This window comes from Uloborus diversus, chromosome 7 (assembly GCF_026930045.1).
Source record: "Uloborus diversus isolate 005 chromosome 7, Udiv.v.3.1, whole genome shotgun sequence".
Lineage (NCBI taxonomy): Eukaryota > Metazoa > Arthropoda > Arachnida > Araneae > Uloboridae > Uloborus > Uloborus diversus.
The window spans coordinates 18,980,025-19,000,818 of NC_072737.1; the positions used below are offsets into that span (position 1 = coordinate 18,980,025).

At 31.3% G+C, this 20,794-nt stretch overlaps 1 protein-coding gene across 1 annotated transcript in view; it reads left to right on the forward strand.

Moving 5' to 3' along the window:
• LOC129226308 (ubiquitin carboxyl-terminal hydrolase 34-like) overlaps positions 1 to 20,794 on the forward strand; it is a 148,735-nt gene that overhangs the window by 54,984 nt on the left and 72,957 nt on the right. Inside the window, 9 exon segments of the mRNA XM_054860911.1 lie at positions 613 to 689; positions 4,397 to 4,523; positions 9,996 to 10,100; positions 11,148 to 11,321; positions 13,379 to 13,567; positions 15,397 to 15,511; positions 18,018 to 18,094; positions 18,301 to 18,384; positions 20,664 to 20,750. Coding sequence (XP_054716886.1) covers positions 613 to 689; positions 4,397 to 4,523; positions 9,996 to 10,100; positions 11,148 to 11,321; positions 13,379 to 13,567; positions 15,397 to 15,511; positions 18,018 to 18,094; positions 18,301 to 18,384; positions 20,664 to 20,750 — 1,035 coding nt within the window.

A 20,794-nucleotide genomic window follows, 5' to 3' on the forward strand; every position in this document is an offset into this window, starting at 1 on the left:
TGTTTTTGCTTATTTGTTCTGAAAAACATATTTTGTGTTTTGTTTCTTGGATTGTCAATATAATCTAAAAAATACTTCATTAGTTATCTTCTAATGTAACATTTTCAAATTTGTGAGCATACATCTCTGTCAGGGAAGTGTAGCTGCAAAAGTGGTTATCTCCAGTTTCGCGAATACATTTTTTTTTTTTTACAGTTTTTTCATTGCAACATTTAGATAGGCCAGCAGCCTGAGACAGTCAAAGACTTTAAAAATGGTCTCCTAAATGGTTTCAACTAAACCAGAAAATTTATTGTAATTCATATCTTTTCGTAGCATAAATTTTTTTCCGTTGAGATATCTACTTTTGCAGCCTTATGCTTCAAGTATGCAGTATATGTATAACAATACTTCACTGTGTGGTAACCAATAATAAAATTTTTAAGATGAATTCTCAAGAGTCATGGTTTCGAATATGAAATTTCTACAGTTGTGTTGATTGGCCATAAGTCTTCATTATTTTCAAAGATATTTTTCTGTTATTGCTGTTTTGTTACTGTTATATCTTTAATCATATGTAAAACAAGCAAAATACTTGTTGCATTGAAAAAAATACTTTTAAATCTATTTTAGGCTGAAGAACATAACTTGATGATCATACAAAGAGCTTTGCTGCTGCTAAAAACTCACATTGAGGCATTTAGGCGCAGGTGAGATTTTATCACATGATTTCTTTTAAGGTTCATTCCAATAGGAGAGCCAAATCAACTAACATCCTTTGTATAAAAATATCAAAAGACAAATTGGAGCCACTGGCCTGCTCAAATGGGGGGAAAATAAAAATCGAGGAAAAGGTATCTTATGATTCAGATGAGCTATAGCAGTGGTTCCCAACCTGCAACCACACCAAATGGGCCCCCTAAGTCGGGTGCCCCCCTAGGAGGGGTCACGGTGCAGACTGGGTCATTGAAGTTTATAGGGAGGGGGTGTTTTGAGGGATATTTCTCTCATTTTTTTTTTGGGGGGGGGGTCTCTGCTATATTGAGGTTGGGTGCACCCTTGCCCTTAGGGGGCCCTGCCTAAGTAGCTCCTCAAGATGCGATAAATTCTTCAGGGGCAATGAGTATTTAAAAGATAAAATTATAATAGTAGCTGGCAATTATCGAAATTGAGAATGTATACGAAACTGGTTGTTCGAGATAAGGAATCACAAGTTTAAAAAAAAGTACCGGAGCTTCCTCTTTACACCTCAGTTGAACCTTTAAGAATGTGATCAAATGAATGAATTACCAACAGTTTAATGCGTATGCTCTTTTCTGAGATGACTTGTCATCCAAAAGCTCACTCTTCCTTTGCATTGAAAAAGGGGTTCCTTGTAATGCAGAAAAACTTTGCTGCAGCAATTTGAAATTTTTTGTGCATTAAAAGGTTGGTAATTTATTCATTTAATTTTCCAACCCAATGGTATTTATTCGTTATTCCTTAAAGACATGATTCATCATTCATTCCCAAGTTTACAAATTTTCGAAGTTTAAATTAATTTTTTTTTTTTAAAGTGCAATGTTAATTTCCCCTGATCTCAAATTAAATGAAGAAACTTTTTCCCTAAAGCATGTTCTTGTATTTTTTAAAAGTACGTCAATGATCTTAGTTAAGTATTTACTTTCAAATAACTATCAGATTGTTTCAGAAAAGAAAAGAGAAAAAAAATCCATAAAAAAAGGTACTTTTATTTATTTTTTAGTTTAAGAGTAATTGGATAAAATTGCTTTATTTTATACATTTTACTTCAAGTTAAAAGTGGGCATTTATATTTTCAATAATATCGATGTTTACTAGCTCCTACCTTTTTACTTCCTTTTACAAAAATGGAAGTATTTGCGAAAAAAATTTCACTCAAAAATCAAATTTTATTTCCATTTTGCTCACCCCCGAATGAATGTTGAGTTTTTTTTTCAACCTGACCACACGTGAATCAGTGCCTAAGAAGGTATAGACACACGAAATATCCATTTTGACCATTCCAGAGTTAATTACAATGAGTTTTCTTGTGACGTCTGTATGTACATATGTATGTGCGTACATGCATATGGGCTTATGTATGTCGCATAACTCAAGAACAGTATGCCCTAGGAAGTTGAAATTTGGTACGTAGACTCCTAGTGGGGTCTAGTTGTGCACCTCCCCATTTGATTGCATTCTGGTGTTTCTAAAGGTTTCTTTTGCCCCTTTTTGGGGAAATCATTGTTAATTTCGATGCAAACTCAAGTGGTGTTATAATTTGTCGGACACTTGGTGATATATCACCAGTCTTTTGGTTGCCAAGTTTTGTCGCCAACTTGGCGACAAATTTGGGGATTTTTTTTAAAATTTAGTTTCAAATTGGCCACTGTTGGTGATGTTTAGAGAGTAGACTATTGAATCACATTAAAATTGCCAATAATGAGGAAATGACGTTAAATTGGAGTAAAAGGAAGTCATGTGATGTACACATCAGCTCGTTTTTTTAAGGGGTAGGGGGCGATAGGTGTTAGCCAATCTTTAGAAGAGACGAAGGCTCAAAAAAATTTTGGAACCATTGGGCTAGAGTAAGAATGAGAAAACGTTGGCTATATAATGGCTGTTGAATGGCAAAAATTCCTAGTTTGGTGATATTCTACATCTGATAAGCAAGCCTGGAGTTTACAACCATGTTTGTCAAAGTTACATAGAAACTACTTTTTTTTTTTTTCAATCCCATACCATGTTGGAATTATTTTAGCTTGATGCATTTGGACATTATTATTGAACAAATGTATGGATATTATTATTAATTGTAAATTTAGCTATTATGTAACGCAATAGGTTAATATCTGATTCTTTGGCAATGTCATTCTTCATTCTACTTTAATGGACTTGTTCAAAAAATATGTACTCGAGTAAAATGAAGTAAAAAAGTGTGTCCCAAATATTACATTTAAATTAAACTAACCATCAAAAATTTTTTAATAGATTTATTTTAAATTTAAAAAATCTATTTAAAAAAATGTTATTAAAAATCACTGAAAAGCTGAATAAATCTGCCATATAAATGAAATGAGTCATTGAACAACAACATTGAGAATTATGAACCAATAAAATGTAAAATATTCTGCCAATCAAATAACATGACATTAAAAACTCTATTAAATAAAAAATAATACGCCAGATAAATATATCAAGCCATTAAACATTAAAGGGTCCATTAAAGTGTAAATTTAAAGTATGCCGAATAAATATGGGGGGGGGGGGGGCAGAGCGTCTAGATATTTTTCTGTTTCTATGGAGTTAGGAAGTGAACAAGTCGCCAAACTCCAATGTACTCCAATTCTATTTTACTCATACCTTCAAATGCATTGCGCAATTGAGTTTTGACTTTTTTAGTTTTTAAGTTGCATTGAGATAAGAATGCAAATGTCATCGTTTTTCAGAGGAATCTTTTTCCAATATGTTGTAATTACATTCTAAGCTCCAATTATCTTGATAACTTGCTGAGAATGGTTTTTAATCAACTTCTTATTGTAACAGCTAGTAACGATGTTTTAAGATACTTTAAACTGAAACAAAACGAAACTTTTTCTTGGAAGCAAAATCTCTTATAGGTCAGCCCATCCTATGTAATGATTTTAATCTCTCTAAGGTCTGATTTTATAAACTGTATTAAGATCTTTTTAAATCTGAATCTTTCATTATGCCTGTTGGTTAGCCGTTATGTGTTTTGTTCTAGTGGTATCGAGCCACCGTGATTTTACTGTACACCCAAACCTGTTTTTATGCAGTAGATATGGACCGCGTAAAAAAAATCGCATTAAAAAAATTGTTCAAAGCTTCACGAGTAGCTTTAAAAAGTTGTTTTCCCAACACAATTAAAAAATATTTTTTTTATGCAGTGGATAGGAACCGCATAAAAAAGTCTCACATAGAAAATAACTCAAAAGCTTGAGAAATTTTAATATTTATACAAAATCAAAACAAACTAAGTGATGATAATATTTGTTGAGTAGTGGGACAAAATCTCTCTTTTTTGAATTTCGAATTAGGAAATTTTTTGGAGGGCACAATGACTTCCCATCGGGGTGCCTATGTCGTCACTTGAAGATACTATCTCGCACTCATTTCAATAATAATTTCGTCAATAATGGAATCCCAATCTGATTAAAATTTTAATGTACCACAAAAAAAAAAAAAAAAAAAAAAATAATCCGCATGAAAAGAAGCGTGCACAAAAACAGGTTTGGGTGTATTTGTTTCAAGATCATGAAATGTGAAATATTTTTTCGATTGTTAGATAGTAAGGGGTGTTTTACTACTATTTTTTAAAATCATTACAACCATGTTTTCTCATATATCATATCTGACATATCATACCCTAAGTAAAGCTTTTACTTTTTTTTTTCAGATATGCATATCATTTAAGAAGATGGCAGCTAAACGGTCACGGCATCAACAGCCATCGCTCCACCCTAGCGGAAAAGCAAGCCTGCACGTTGAGGATCATTTGTCAACCTGCTGGTTTGCAGGAAAAAGTAGGAAATATTCTGTCAAATATTGTTCAATGTTTCAGCTGTTAAATACATAATTATTTATGTATTTTTTTCTTAATTGTCTGTGAATTACATCTTTTTGGCTCATTATATAAATTTCCATGATTTTGTTCCACTAATTAGCAGAGTTCTACAAGTGTCACTCTTCAGAAGCTTGAAAGTTTTCTTTTTTACTTTTACTCCAGTTTTTTTTTTTAATTAAAGATCGGATGAAAAAAAATAAAAGAATTTATCCAAAAAAAAAACCTCTCATTCCTGTAAAAAAATATTTTTTCTCAGTATACTTTGTATTTTTGTCTGACTCAAAATTACTGACAAATTACTAGAGAATAGTACCTACCTTTTTTTTAATCTGAAAACTGATTATTTCTTTTCCTGAAGTTTGAAAATTCACTTCCCTAATTGCTAAAAAAAAAAAAAAAAAAAAAACTGTTGATCTCTGTATATGATTTGATTTTTTTCATCAATAAGAAATTTTTATATTTTGGAAATCGGTTTTTATTGTAACTATGAAAATCTCCCCCTTTCTTCATGTCCTTTTGATTCCTTTTTTTAAACTGATGAATTTTCAATTACAATCTAAAGAAAAAAAAAAAAACTGTTAATGATGTAATTTTGCCAAACTGTTGTTTTGAAAAATGATATGTCTGGAGTATTTATAAATCGTGTTTTCCCTTGATTTTCCATCTCTTACTTTTCTTTTCATGACTGACCACATTTTTCTTTTGATGAAATTTCAGTTACAGGTATCCCTTGCAGTTAATTCGTTCCGTGTAGTATTGAAACTGTGTTATACAAGACTTTTTTATAAATGTTTTTTTTACTTATTTTTTTAACCTAATTAATCATGTACATATCACAGATTATGTCAATGTGTACTGTAAAACCATATTCCGTGTTATATCGAAACCGTGTTATACAAGACCTTGAAATAATGTAAATCAAGGAATGTGTACTGTGTTATATAGAAACTAAGTCATAAGGTGCAAATTTTATCATAGCTGAAATTTCGGTTCAATTGAGCATACAAACGAAAACTGGTAACCAGAACATGCAAAGACCCACTGATTTAAAAATAAGAGTTGTTATAAATGATAAAACTTAATTATTTTACATACCTCAAATTAAAGCTGTTATGTGCAACAAGAAGAAACTTAATCTACTTTGCTTTCTGTACTAAGAACAAAATGCATTCTATAAGAAAAAAAATCTGAGCTTTTCTATAGCAATAAAGTTCATCTGAGCAACAACAACAAAAATCTTAATATATAAAAATGGAGTTTGGTAAATTTGTTCCCTAAGATCTCACAAACTACCCGGCAGATTTGGCTGAAACTTTCACCGTTTGTTCAGTTTGGTACTGAGAAGGTTTATAGACCAGTTCGAAAAAAATACGATTGATAGTTCCCTTTCTATTCCAATTTTAGTCCCAATTTTCGCATAAATGCCCCAATATGGGGTGGAAAAAAACGTGCACATATTAACATTATATGTCCATCGAAAGCGCCAATTTTACTGCTGAAGATAGCATCTGTTCGAAGTTTCTAAGTTGTATAAAAAACGAGTTATGAGCTTTTTTGTTCCCTGTTCGAAGGCTTTCATCAACCCAAGTCATTATTTAGTGTGTCATCTCAACTCCCAAGAATTGTTGTATTGTTGAATATTTTTGCGTTTCGTCTGACTTTTTGAGGCTTTTCTCAAGTCAAATCTTAAAGTAACGTTTTTCCACAAGATTGGCTAAAAATGAATGGATTTGGCTGATCATTTTACTTTTAAACGGAACTTATGTAGTTAATGGTTTATTAATATTATTTATGCTGGTTGGACACTTGCTCACTATATGCAACCAACCAGCAGAAATATCGCCAGAATTTTTTCAGAAAAATTTTAGTAGCTGATGCTTTTGTCAGTTTTTTCCACTGTCGCTGTTTTTGAGCCCAAAGACTACGTAATAATGTTTCTCAGCTTTCACTATATAAACAAAATATCGCCAATCAAAGATACTTAGAAAAAAAAAATACTGTGTAAAATAATTCAACAACTAAATTAGGCAAATCCATAAACCTCACAAAAACTTCCATTAATTTTTCTTTTTGCACGATTTCAAACAATCGCCAAATTTTGCTACTTATTTTGGAAACATTTCGGATGAAACCGTTTAGCGCCATTTTTTTTGACCAAAAGTATCTCAGCATCTGGCAACAATATTTCTATAATAAAAATTAGTAAGGAGGGGGAGTATTATCGAAAGTGCCCCAAAATGATTCTCGCAAATTTGGTAAGATTTTAAACCGCACCAAGTGCCCACAAAAATTGAAATTTCCCAAAATAACTAAAGCAAGTGTAAGGGGAACACGGGCGGCTACATTTTTTAAAACAGTTCGTACATCAATAGCCATACAGAGAAGGTTTTAGATTTGAAAGTAATAACAGATAAATCTTTTTAAACATGTAAAGTTTAATTTCATATTTCGGAAATTCTTCAAATTTGTATATGCTTAAATGTCGGGTTTTTGTTTCTAATTGAATACTATTTTGTTCTTTATACTTATTGCTATTTTAGTTTAATGAGTAAGGAAGAAGCTCGATTTTTAATCACGTCAAAAAGGTTTGTTTTAAATTCTTTCGCTTAAAACAAAAAACAAGGGCAAGTAACGATTGTTTCTCATAATTATTACTGACCCAGGCAACGCCGGGTATTTTTGCTAGTATAAACTAAAATAAATAGAATAGTTTAATTTGTTTTATTTCATATTTTGTTTCAACTACATTTTTCATTTATCGTTTGCCAAATTTAGCTTATGTTTATTATTCTAATGTAATTTTCTTACAATGCATTGGAAACAAAATAATATTAGTATTTTTGCTTTTAGAACACCGATGGGAAAAATAAAATATGCATTTAAAAGTTAAAAGTTAGTGTTGTATGGGGAAACCAAACTTTTGAACCAAAGACACAATTTTTCATAAAAATTTCATAAGAACAAAGTAAAAACGTATTATACAGTTATTACCATACGTTTTTAAACAGTGTATTGAACAAAAATTAAATTCCTTCTTTTAAAATTCCTGTTACATCAAAACCGTGTACTTATAAATTCAAGTTTTTTACTATGCAATATTGAAACCATGTTATAATAATCGCAAATTTGGTGCCATGTAATATCAAAACCGTGTTGTAGAAGTACCGTGTTCAGGGTTGCTAGAAGTCCCGGATTTCAAGGGACAGTCCCGTATTTTGAAAAATTGTCCCGCATCCCGAGAAACTTCCATATGGGATTCTAGCTAATAACAATATTGTACAAAACGAGACATTATTTTAAGGGGAAAAAATTTAAAAAACAATGGTTAATAAAGAGCAATAAGAAAATCAAAGAGCAAAAAGTTCGGAGACGGCTAACTCTATAGTAAACTGATTGGCTATTACTAAAGCCTTGATTGAGTCGGACTTGGCTTTACGATAAGTTTCAACATTTTCAACCGACAGTACCAACGTTAATTTTGAAACAAAGCGGTCAGTATATACCCTACTTAGAGAGGAAAAGAAAAATTTACTTAAGTCATGGTGTTTAGCTCATATAGTTGACAGTGTATTTCGCCATGCTGTTGATGCTTTAGAAATTGATGTCAAAACTATTGTTTTAAAAATTTATTCACATTTTTCTAGATCTGCAATTAAGCGGAATGATCTGAAGGACTTTTTTGAGTTTGCTAACCTAGAGTTTAAAAAGCTACTAAAACATATCCCGACACGATGGCTAAGTTTAGCTCCTGCTGAAGATCGACTCATTTAATCTTAGCCTTCTCTCATGAATTATTTTATAAGCGAGGGAGAATCCCTCCCCTCAGCCCCTCAGAAAATGATTGCTTTCAAGTGAAGAAAGTGCAGCTCAAACATGTGAAGTTTGCATTAGTTTTCCATTTTCTTAGTAATGTGTCCCCCGTTTTTGAAGTTGCCCGTAAAAAACTTCAAAATGAATCTACAACTGCAGCTGATAACTTTATGATATTATGTCACATTTGGTAAAACAGCTAGAGAGCAGATTTGGAGATAAGTTTTATGAATCGTTCGTCACTAAAACCTTAAAACACCTAGACAATAGAAAAATACAATGTCTGACTGAGGGATGCCAGAAATTTTGGAAAGTGAAAAAGTGGTTTGATTTCATAGATAAAAATCCGCTTTTTGTTTAAAGACCGATGACTTTAATGGATAAAGTAGTTTTCTGACTTGTCAGCTATTGTAGAACAGTTACATATTGAAAATAAAGTATCAGTAGTTGATCTATACGATGAGTTTTCAACAATAAAGGAAGTGCTTAGTTGCATAGTTGCACAAAAAGATATGAATGAAAGTGATAAGTGGCAAATGATGCATTAAAATTATTTTACTCATTCAGATTTCTCCATTGGCTGATATGGCATTAAAAAACAAGTTTTGCTGTACGATTAATTGCATTACTATTTCAGAAAAAGTAGTTACAGTTAACAAGAAAAATTTTCGATTGCACCATTAACTTATAGCGAACACAAGTAAAAAACGAATTAGCACCAGTTCCCATCAACGTCGCTATGTTTACTGAACTTTGTTCTATTGCTTGCTTTATTCTTTGAGTTAGCGTTCCTTCAAAAATGTGTTCACCCATAAACATACCAAGAGAAACCTACGGAAAGCTATTATAACATAACCATGTTATAATACATCACTCCTTAAAAATACATAACCAATGATTGCCCTCAACCTCAAAAATACCCCCCCCCCCTTTTCACTCCTTTAAGCCTGTCCCGTACATACTGTTCTTAAATCTGGCAACCCTGACCGTGTTATACGAGAGACGGCTGTACTTGCTGAGTTAACTCACCCATCATTATTAATGCTGGAATTTAGATTGCTGTCATTCTGGTATCTGATTGTTGTGGAGTAAATATTCATCATCAATTAACTGTATTTGAATGCTCACAGGCTTAAAACTTTCTTGTAATTTTAGAAATTTCTTCATTGCATTTAAAAAAATCATAATAACTAACAATTTTTTTTGGTATTCAATTTCTTTTGTTTCAGTCATTTTTTGAGTTCATTTGACTTTTCGAAAGTAATTGTCTTAGTAGTTTCTTTAGTAATTTTAAATAATTACTTTCATGTAATTTTTCAATTGATATTATAACAAATTTTCTATCTTAAGCTACTGAGTGTTATATTTTGATTGCATACACAAGTATTAGTAATTTTAGGGTTATTATTTAAACTGATGTATTGTCATGTAATATCGGTGTAGAAAAATAGGGTGCTTCAAAGTACTTTATTTCTACTTTGGGTTAGAAACCCTGTATTTTATTTCTTGCATTTTTGCAAACATTTATGCATGATTTTTATTTAAACTTGAATTTGAAACTTTTCAACCTATAGATAAAACTGGATTCATATTTCATTCTTATGTATTGCTTTGATTATAGATTACTATTGAACTTCAAAACTGTGATACTGTTGCTGATTTGCGTGCAGAAGTAACTCAATGGTGGGAACAACTGCAGGCAAAGCACAAAAGAGACAATACAAATGTATGTAAACATTTTCCCCCTGTCAGATATAAATTTAATTTTTATGTAAATAGTTCTCCTGTTGTAAACATTCAGTCAATAGTTTTGCTTTCACCTTTGCTTTATATTTTAAAAGCTTTTTTTTGTCTGAAAGAAAATTAGACAAATTTGCGCAATGAATAAATAACTTTGTGCAGCAACAACATATTTTGTATTTCTTGTTACCCAACAATTTTTTTTTTTTTTGCTGTATTGTATTTATTAATTTTTTCTTTAAATGTAACAGTTGATTTCGCAATTACTTTTCTAATGTGAAATTTACTACTAATTTATTAATTAGAGTTTTTATTCGACATCAAACTTTATCATTACAGGATTTTTGGAGAAATGTATTTACATTGTTTTCAAAAAGGAATAATGTATTAAGTTTTAGCTCTAAGTTTCATTTGTCTTGTTTGTTTTGTTACTTTTCTATTTTTACTATTGAAACTGTCTATTATTCATTTTCCCATTTTACATAAGAACAGCCAAAAGTAATTAAAGTCTGGAGAAAATGATCAATGGAAGTCATTACCATCTATTTTTGTTCATTAATAAACTCTTGCAATACCATTAAAGGAATTTTCTCAGGGGTATTATTCATGTCCTTATCTCTAATATCATTTTTATTTCTTGTAAATTTACATAATACAGAAATTTATTGTTGAAAGTGTTTGATTTTTCACATCTCAGCCTCTAATAATTACTGAAATATTTGAATTGTGATCAACAATGAAGTTTCCATTTTTATATCTGTTCCAAATCATTGAATTAAAAATCGTAAAGTTCAGTTTTATGTATTTCTTATGCCATTAAAAAATTGTGACACATGACAGTTTATTTTTTTTCAGAAGTTCATTTTGTTTTTTGTTTTTCTTTGTTCACTGAGCAATTGTTTACATCGTAAAAAAAAAAATCTGCCCAAATTACTGTGCTCAGTTGATTTATTCGTTAGTATCGAGTTTAATGCTTATTCAAGTATTTTGCAAGCAGTTGGAGAAAGTCTATTTTATTTTTATTTTTTCACAGGATGCTAAAACTGGCAATTCCTCCAAAGTGAATGGACCTTCCAGTGGTAATGTGTGTCCCATTTTGGGCACAATGCTATCTGATGGACCAATTCGCATGATTTCCCAAGGACAAGAGCTTACGTGGGACCTTGATGAAAAAGTTTTGTCAGAACTAGGTATCAAGGATCACCAGGTGATTATCTCTCCCAGTTTTATTAATCTTATTCAATGAAGTGTAGGTGAAGAGGAGAAAGGAAATAGGATTAAGAAGACAAGTTGTTATTTATTGCACATGACTAGTACTAAAATGTAAAATAAATTTATTGATTTTACCAAAAGCAGTTGTGATACGTCATATTGCCACCCCTTGTCTGAAGAACTTTCATAAATTTCTAATGCAAAAAAAAAAAAAAAAAAAAAAAAAAAAAAAAAAATAAAAGTAATGTTGTTAATCATTTTTCATGTTTTTTTGAAAATATTTCAAAAAATAAGGAATCCTTTGAAAAAAATATTCCATGAAAATTATTTCCAACCTTTATCTTCTGGCTGAAATTATTTATAACTGAGGATGTTACTGTGAGAATTACAAACTTCAAAATAGAATTTTTAAAAATAAATTTAATAAATAAAATGTTTGTTATTACTCATTTTGAAGCAAAGCCCCTTTAATACTAAATGCATATCAGATTTACCCTCAAAAATAAACTTCTGTGTTGGTACATCCAACGGTAAAACTGGCTTGCTACCTAGTAGCAATCTGACAAAAGACGTTGCTATGGTGATGGATCCAAACAATTGAAACCAAATTGTTAATTAGTTACTTTCAAAATTACTGTGATTTACATTTAATTTTGCTATTTATTATCATCAGCAATGTATACAATTCTTTGCATTGTTTTATTTATCGTCTGCACTATGTCTTTTTGTAATCTTGACTATTGTCTTTTAGTAATGGCGAGGGCAAAAGAAATGAGATAAAAAAGTTGAGTTATGATAGAATGTGAATGCTGTTTTTTTCTCCCAATGTTGGCGTAGAATATAATTCATAATTTTTGCATAATTATGTAACTAAAACCCTTCTTTCTTAAAAAAAGTGAAGATTTTTTTTTATTGAAATGCAGAATACATTTATTTATTAAATTTTCTAAGAAGAGAAAAAGAAGAAACAACACCAGTTCACATTGCTTGGTTTTACAATACAACTTGGTGCTAGTTTTAAAGATGATGCTGATAAACTAGTCATCTTTGAATAAAAACAGTTTGCTCGTTTGGAAGAAGAGTGCCACAATACGAAATTCTTTGCTTAAAGGGCTTTAAATGGTGTTATCTTCTTTGGAAAATAATGATAGATTTTTTGTTTTAATTTTAACCACTGGAGAGCACAGTAAATTTACTTTTCTTACAGCGAATTTCTTGAAGAGTTACACTCTTCTCCCAAATGAGCAAACTGTTGAGTTTTTCTGCAAGGGGGGAGAGGACCGTTTTCATGCTACAATGGTATTTCTGAATGACTGGATAATTAGATTTCAATTCTATAGTTATGAAACAGTTTTGCTTGTGCTAATTGCTATTGGTAAAAAACTGTACAATTTCAGCAAAGTTCAATTCTCTAAATGTGGAACTGTTTCAGGCGTATGACTGCTGTTAATAGATAAATAATTTTTCAGCAAGCAATCCATGATTACATAACAGTTAATCTTTCAAAAATGATAAAAAAATTTACTTTTTAAATATTTTTGCAGTATTGATATTTATTCCTAAACTTTTGTAGTGATGTAGAGTAGAACCTCGATTAACCGAGTTTTCTGTTAACCGAGCCGATAATGAAGTCTAATTTTTAAAAAGAATTTTAATTAAACATTAAGTGATAAGTTTTCAAAGTGAAAATAAGAATATTTTCTAGAAGTTTGCTTCTTTAAATGCATTTTTCAATATTTCACTTGGCATTGTAAAAAATAAAAAACTTTTCTTTTTAAACTTACTACAAGTTATTTTCTATTTTAGTTTTTTAAATGTAAAACTTTGCTTTTTTCACGGTTATTTTTATCTTTAAAAAATATTCTATTGTATTTCAATTAATACTTTTTAAAAAATTGAGATCCTGACAGGGTTTTATACGAAGTTTCTATCAACAGAGATTTCCGACATCCGAGGAACTAGCGGTCCCAATTAGCTCGGATAATCGACGTTCTAGCGTACTAGTATCTGAATCATTGTTTTATGTATGTAATTATTGACTTTGATTTTCAGCTGGTATTTGTTTCGGTGGGTGCTCCCCGTCAGTCTAGGCGGAGAGAAGGCTTGGAACCTGCCTCCACTCTACCTCCACCTCCCCGAGATAAGTTGCCCATGGTTCTACTTTTGAAGACCCCATACTTTGAGCAACTCTTTGGACTCATGCAACACCTTGGTTCATTCAGAACACTGGCTGACTCTGGGGTATGCGTTTATTTGTTTTTGTGACAGTAGGTCGAAATTCGTTCTGCAGTTGGAAATTTTTTATAAATGGAATAATTCAAGGTTTTTGTTCATATATTTAGTCTTCTAAAAATGAGGCTATGATAATTTCAAGAGCAAAGTCATTATTCGGCAAATTGAAACGTTTTGAAATTTTTGTCCGAACTGGTACATTAAGAAAAAAATAATAAAGAAACAATACTACTTTTTAGTTTTTACTTCACTTAACCAAAAATGGTTTAAATCATTACATGCCTGAAACCTTGAAGTATAAAACCACTGTTCTGATATTTTAATCCTCAAGTCTGAGAATAAAACTGCTTTTGAATCGGTGATAATTCAGCTATTTTATAGTTTTGTGATACTTTCACTTTTTTGCTATGAGCAAATTTCTTCCTCCCAAAGGCTTGTCATACAAACTAATTGTCGTGATGTCCACACACTTTTGTTAAATTTCCTTTTCGTGTGTACTTTTAGTATGTTTTTTTTTTCAGAGTATATATTTTTTTATAGCTAAGCCTTTCCCTTTTTTTGTTTTTGCTGCTTTGTTTTCTTGCATATTCACTTTTTTTTTTTTTTTTTGGTTCTGTTGTTCTGGAAATTATATCTACCATCTTTTTTCTTGTCTTTGTATCTATTGCTGATCTTTTTTGTCATGATTTGAGCTATGAAATTGTTTTACTTTATCTATTACATAAATTGATTTCAGTACCTTTAAGGATTTCATATAGCAATGTGAGAACTAAAAATGCTGAATATGATGGGCCTTCCTGCATATTGTTTTCCATTTTCAGAAGGAAAATTCACAAAAATGGTTTAGTTTTCTTAAATGTAAAGGTTTTTATTAAAAAAAATGGAAGTGCAAAATACAAAACATGGGTTGACACGTGATTTTTATTTCATTTTGATGTGCTTAGTTTAATTTCAATTCAAAACCATTCCAATGCATAAATAGCGTTTGAGTTATGTAATAGGTTACTATACTTCAGTTGAAAAATTATTTTGTTTATTATTATTTTGAGTAAAAATAACGAGCTTCTTGAAATAGATACTGAAAATCGAAAGATAGTGGGAATTATCTTTAAAATGGTGAATAATTTAAAACTAAATTAAACCAAACACTTCTAGAGGAATATTGTTATTTAAATCATTCTTTTTCACTGTAAACCGTTAAGAAAACATTTCAAGCATGCGAGTCCTTCAGTGCTTTAAATCTCATTCCTAGTTAAAAGCATTTAAATTACTAAGTTGAGAGATTTTTTAAAAAATTAAAATGTGCTTTTCCATCACAATTATTCTATAGTTTTCAACATATTTGTGATGAGAAGAATAACAAAAAACATGATTAAATTTGAGGATCAGGGTTGGTTGATCATTTAGGTTTGAATAATAAACCTTATAAAACTTGATTGAATTAGGCCTTTGTTTTTTCTTCCAAAAATTTTTTTAACTTGGCAAATGCATGTGGTATATCAAATTGTTCATAAAATGAAGTTTTTTTCCTTTTTAATCGATAACTTTTGCTTTTTTTTTATTATCAATTTATGCATTATTATCTTGACATTTCGTACATTTTACCATTTCTCATCATTTCTCTGACTACAATATTGCTGTTTTTTTTTTTTTTTTTAAATTTTCTACTTAATGGTGTCTTATTTTCAAATTATAACCTGTTCACAAACTTGCAATGTCCTATGGGTACATTTTTTCCCTGTTTTTAAGATTAAAGGTGTGATAACTCAATGTCAATTAATCAGTGTTGACTATTTTTTGTATAATTAGTCGGTATCTGAGATTACGAATTATTTCAGAGCTCTCTTCCTCATACGAAAGCACAAGTGCTCTCCAGACGTGTTTGGGAGATTCTGATGATGTTACCAACTTCACCAACTATGTTAAAAGGCTTCAAAGATATGAATAAGGTATGTAGGATACAGCAGTGAACTAAAAGTAAGTGGTGTATGTATAGACGGTGGAGGTTCAAGGGGACTTGAACAGTTTTTTACAAGAATTAATCATAAATTAAATGATTATCTACAATTTGTTAATCTATGTATCCTTAAATGCATCTTCCAACAGAAATTGCTTCTACAATATTGTCTTTTTTCACAAAAAAAAAGAAAAAAAGAAATCTTAATTTGTATTTTTTATCAATCTTTATCAAACTGTCATTTGCTTTACACCATCTTAATCACAAAATGTAAGACACAGAGCATGTGCAGAATATAATTTTTTGATTTGATTATTGTGAAAGCTATTTTTTAACCAATAATAACAAAAAATTTAGCATGAATGCTCTTGGAAGTAATATAAACCATTTATATACAGTAAAACCTTGTTAAGTCGTCACTCAAGGGACCAAAAATTTTTGACCACTTATGCAGAGTGACTACTTATATGGAGTGGGAAATAAGAAAAAAAAAAGTCTTACAAATATTCATGAATAGCAGTAGAATTCTGTGAGAAAAACAATAGCTTATGTAATAAATGTTTATAAATTAGTAGAAATTTTAAAAAGGGGAAAATACTAATGATAGTTACTTTGTTTTTGTTTTCTCTTACTTATACATTACTTAATAACAACAACTTATTTTTATGTAGTTACGGTACATCAATACAATCCTTCAATGTTGGCTGATAAAGTTGTTGCTTACGGAAAAGAACTATCTCTTCTAACATACATCAAGCTTTAAATTTTTTGTTTGTAGTTACTTGAACGGATGTTAAATACTGACCAACTTTCTCCAGGTATTAGATTTTGTCTGTCTTGCTGAAAGGAGTTAGTTTCATACTCTCGGCACTCGGCAGAGTCACAGCAAGAAGTATGCTTTGAATGACCAGAACCGAAATATCGAGATTTTAAGGGAAAAAGAATATCAAACAGCCTTTCAACTGAGTCCGACACTGTTTTCTAAGATCCGATAAGGAAAAGGAATTTTAGAAAACAACTATTGAGTGATTAATTAACCGGGTAAAATTAAATTTGGTGACCAGTAAAGGAGGGTCATTTTACATTACTGTGAATGAGACCTTGTCGGGACCAAAGAAAAACGACCTCTTAAACGGAGTGACCACTTAACCGGTCGACTACTTATTGAGGTTTCACTGTATAATCAAAATTTTATTTTCTTATGTGTAAAAAGCTTTTTCCTTTTTGTAATTATTATGATTTATTCGTACAGGAGTACTTTTGAAACCTGAAATGAAACATAAATGAAGATAAAAACTTGGGATTCATTTATGAAAGTAGTTCTTTCTTGCTTTGTTATTCAGTTAGATCAGAAGACAAGTAACAGCTCAGTATTTGTACTAACTCATACAAACGTATTCTACTTAATAAATACATTGAGTACTGCTATTTATCTTATTAATTAGCATTTTGTGGTAGTACCAAAAGTTTTATTTTGAAGATAATAATTATTAGTAGGTAGGCAGGACAATATCTATTAGAGTAGGTTTTTCGATAAATTTATGTGAATCGTTTTTTTAAATCACAATATTGATTTTACAAATAGCTGAAAATTCTTCTTATTATTTTGTGTGTGGCATAAGTTTTGCAACGTAGCATGAAGTTCCTGTTTTTATTACATTTAAAATTTTATGTATAAGACTGAGTGAGAGTTGTCCTTCAAAATTTGTCTTGTGTTTGCAAAGAAATTGAAAAAAAAATTTTTTTGCCCCCTACAAGTGTATTTCCTGCTTTGAAGATTAAAACTGCTTTAGAAATTTTGTTAAATGTATTTTCATACTTTGTGTTTTAAACAAAAATTTAGCATCAAGGAAAATAGGAAGGGGGGGGGAGGGAACGCAAGCAGAATTTTTAAAACTTTAGATTTGAATGTTTTTTAATTTTTTAAAATTCAGAATGTCAAGAATTCTAAATGTTAAAAACCATTTAAGTATGCTTCTCTTTTTCCCTGCCATCTTCAAATTTATCCTTTAAGTTAATTTTTTGATGGGTTTTCTACCTATCTATACTATTTATATATTATCCTATCCTACCACTATTCTGCCATGCTAAGCACAAAACTGGTATCTGCAGTATCACTCAAACTGAGATATTGCTTTTTAAAGTTTTGCGTCACCATATATTTAATTCAGATGAGGCTTTTCAGAAATTTTTAAAAAATAGTTCTTTTTTCAAATGACCATAAAACATTGTATTAAAAAAAAAAAATCCACCTGGTTACAATAACTTGCTCAATTTTATTTAAAAATGCAGTTGACTTCTGTGTTTTGCATGGCAGTTATGATGTTCACTTTTTTTTAATATTTCACTCTTCCAAAATTAATTTCATTCTGAAAAAAAGTCAAGAAGCATTTTGACGTTTTGAAAAAGCCCCTAGCTATATCTTTGTATGTAAATTATAATCTGTATGTATTTTCTTTCAGGCACATGATTCAGAAGGCTTGCAAACAAATCATGTCTTAGAAACTCTAATAAATCCCAAAAGCTCTCAAAAATTAATGTACTCTTTACAAATTGTGGACTCCCTACGGCAAAATAAGGTAATCTATGTTTATCTTACATTTATGGCAGTATTCTGCTATTTTTTTCTAATCCTTACTATTATTTTACAGAAAATTTTATGAGTTGTTCAAATTCAATTTTCTTTAACTCCCTGACTATTCAGCTGTACTGTTACAAAAGTCATACTGCAAATAAAATTTGCTGTCATTTTTTTTAATCAAAGCTTCGCAATTTTTGTTTAAAGGTTGAGCCTTTAGAACTTCTTACAGACAACTGTAAAAAAGAGAAAGAGTCTTTGATTGAAAAGGATATTTTATGGTCTGTGAAGGTAAGATTTTCTAATTTCTTCAAAACATTTAAGCCAAAAATATTAATTGATTGTACCCAATTTAGGTTTATTGCTATTATTTCTGGAAAGTACTTACAGATTGTTCAGTATTTTGCATCATTTCATGGTTTTTTAAAGTGTTTTCTTAAGTGAATTAAATTAACCTTACACTGATGAGCCAAAACATTATGACCACCCAGTCAATAACACTTTGTGTCACCTTTGACCTGCAAAACAGCTGCTACTCACGTTGGCATGGATACCACAAGCACTTGGTAGATGTCTGGAAATAGATTGTACCCAACGTTGATGCAGCGGTCACGCAAAGTTGAGATTTCTTGACATGGGGGTGTTTCAGCTCTGAGCTGCTTTTCCGTGAAATCCCGAATGTACTCGATAGGATTTAAATCCGGTGAATTTTGTGGCCAGGGCATTAATTGGAATACTTCATTATGCTGCTGGATCCGCTCCAACCCAATTATAGTCCTATGACATATGGCATTATTCTGCTGGAAGATGCCATTTCCAGTAGTGAAGACCGATGCCATGTACTGGTGCACCTGATCTGCCACAATGTTCAGACAGTCCATAGCCTTCATGGTATGTTCTACCACATTTAAGGGTCCCAAAGCCTGCCGGGAAAATTCCGCCAGACCATAATAACGCCACCATCAGTCTGTTTATGACCAACGGTACAAGACTGAAGCAACTCTTCGCCTGTAAGACGGCGAACCCTGCCACAACCATCCATGTGATGAACGAGAAATCGTGATTTGTCGGATCGGAAACTCTCTTCCAGTCATCCAAGGATCAGTCTCGGTGTTCTTGGTTCCACCAAAGGCGTAGTTGGTGATGACGACTGGTCAATACAGGCACATGAGTAGGACATCTGCTGCGCAGTCCCATATCCAACAGTGTCCGCTAAACTGTGTGTTTGGAAACACTTTCAATCACAACTGCATTGCATTGAGCTGTCAGTTGATCAACTGTCTGCCTCCGATTTTGCTTTACCAAGGGGCCTAATTTCCGACTCCCTTACCTTTGAAGACGTGTGGCCTTCCAACACCTTTACGCCTACTGTTGGTTTCACCCTTCTTTTTCCCCTTCGCATAAGTACTAACAACGACAGATCATGAACAACCTGTCAGTCTTGCAGTTTCTGAGATGCTCGTTTCGAGTCTTCGGGCCATCACAATTTGCCCTCTATCAAATTCGCGGAGATTGTTACCCTTTCCTATAATTCGCAAAAGAAAGTGCTCGAATGAAGCCTGGCCTTCTCCAGCCTTAGTTATAAACCAACCCCACTTCATCATGTAGTCTCCACGTCATACAGACGAATTATTTGAAAAAGTTAATGGTGGTCATAATGTTTTGGCTCTTGAGTGTATTTTGAGAAATGATAATTATGATTTTTTAACAACAACTTACATCTTAATCAACAATGTATGTTGTATTTAAAAATGTTTTGAATCTAGTTTTATTATTGTAAAAAAATAATAAATGCAGTTACAGTATCATGTTGTAGTGCATTAAGTTGCTAACTGTCTATCTATTTTCTGTTTTTTGCTATTTGCTCTCTTGAAATGAGCAAATCGTAAAGAGATTTGTTACCTGAGTTTTTTACTTTTAAATTATAATACAATGATAAAGTTATTTATATTTTTTTCCATTCTTCAACTGTTTAAAATTAAAGAAAAAACCGAATTGACTGTAAAAAAATTTGGGATTTTCTTTCACATACTAGAAGTCGCCCATCATGGTATGACGGGTGAAAATTTGCTTTTACATTTGAACGTAGCCATTGCCTGTTTGGTGACATTTTGATAGTTGAAACTGTAGCCCTAACTCCAGTGGATTTACCTAAATTCTAGTAGATAGTGGTCATTGTTGACCATTTTTAAGTTTCTTCAATCTCCTGAAATGAAAGTCTTACCAGTAAAACAGTTAAGTCACCGGATCGAGTTCAGCCTTGTCACAATAAAGCCTTTCCCTGTATGTTAAACATTACCAATCATATTATCAAATTATAATGCCGTGGCGCAAGTTTCATTGTTAAAACACGCCGGTTACTCGATCATCGGCTATTATTTATATGAAGATTTTCTTGAGGTGTCCCAAGTTTGTAACCTCAAATGCTCCATGGGCTAAGTTTCGAAATGAAACTGCTTCACTCTGATTTTTTCATTGATATATTAAAGTTATATTTATTGCTTAAAAGTATATTTAACATATTTGAATTTACTTTAGTTTATGAATATTAAAAAATCCTTCATTTTCAGTTTGTAAAATGCGGAGGCCTCAACCATCTGTTTGATATTTTTATGTCTGGAGTTTTGCAATCTCGAGAAGGTGGAGATTGGAATGAAGTATGTTTCATGACTTTTAGCAATAACTGTCATATAAAGTTAGC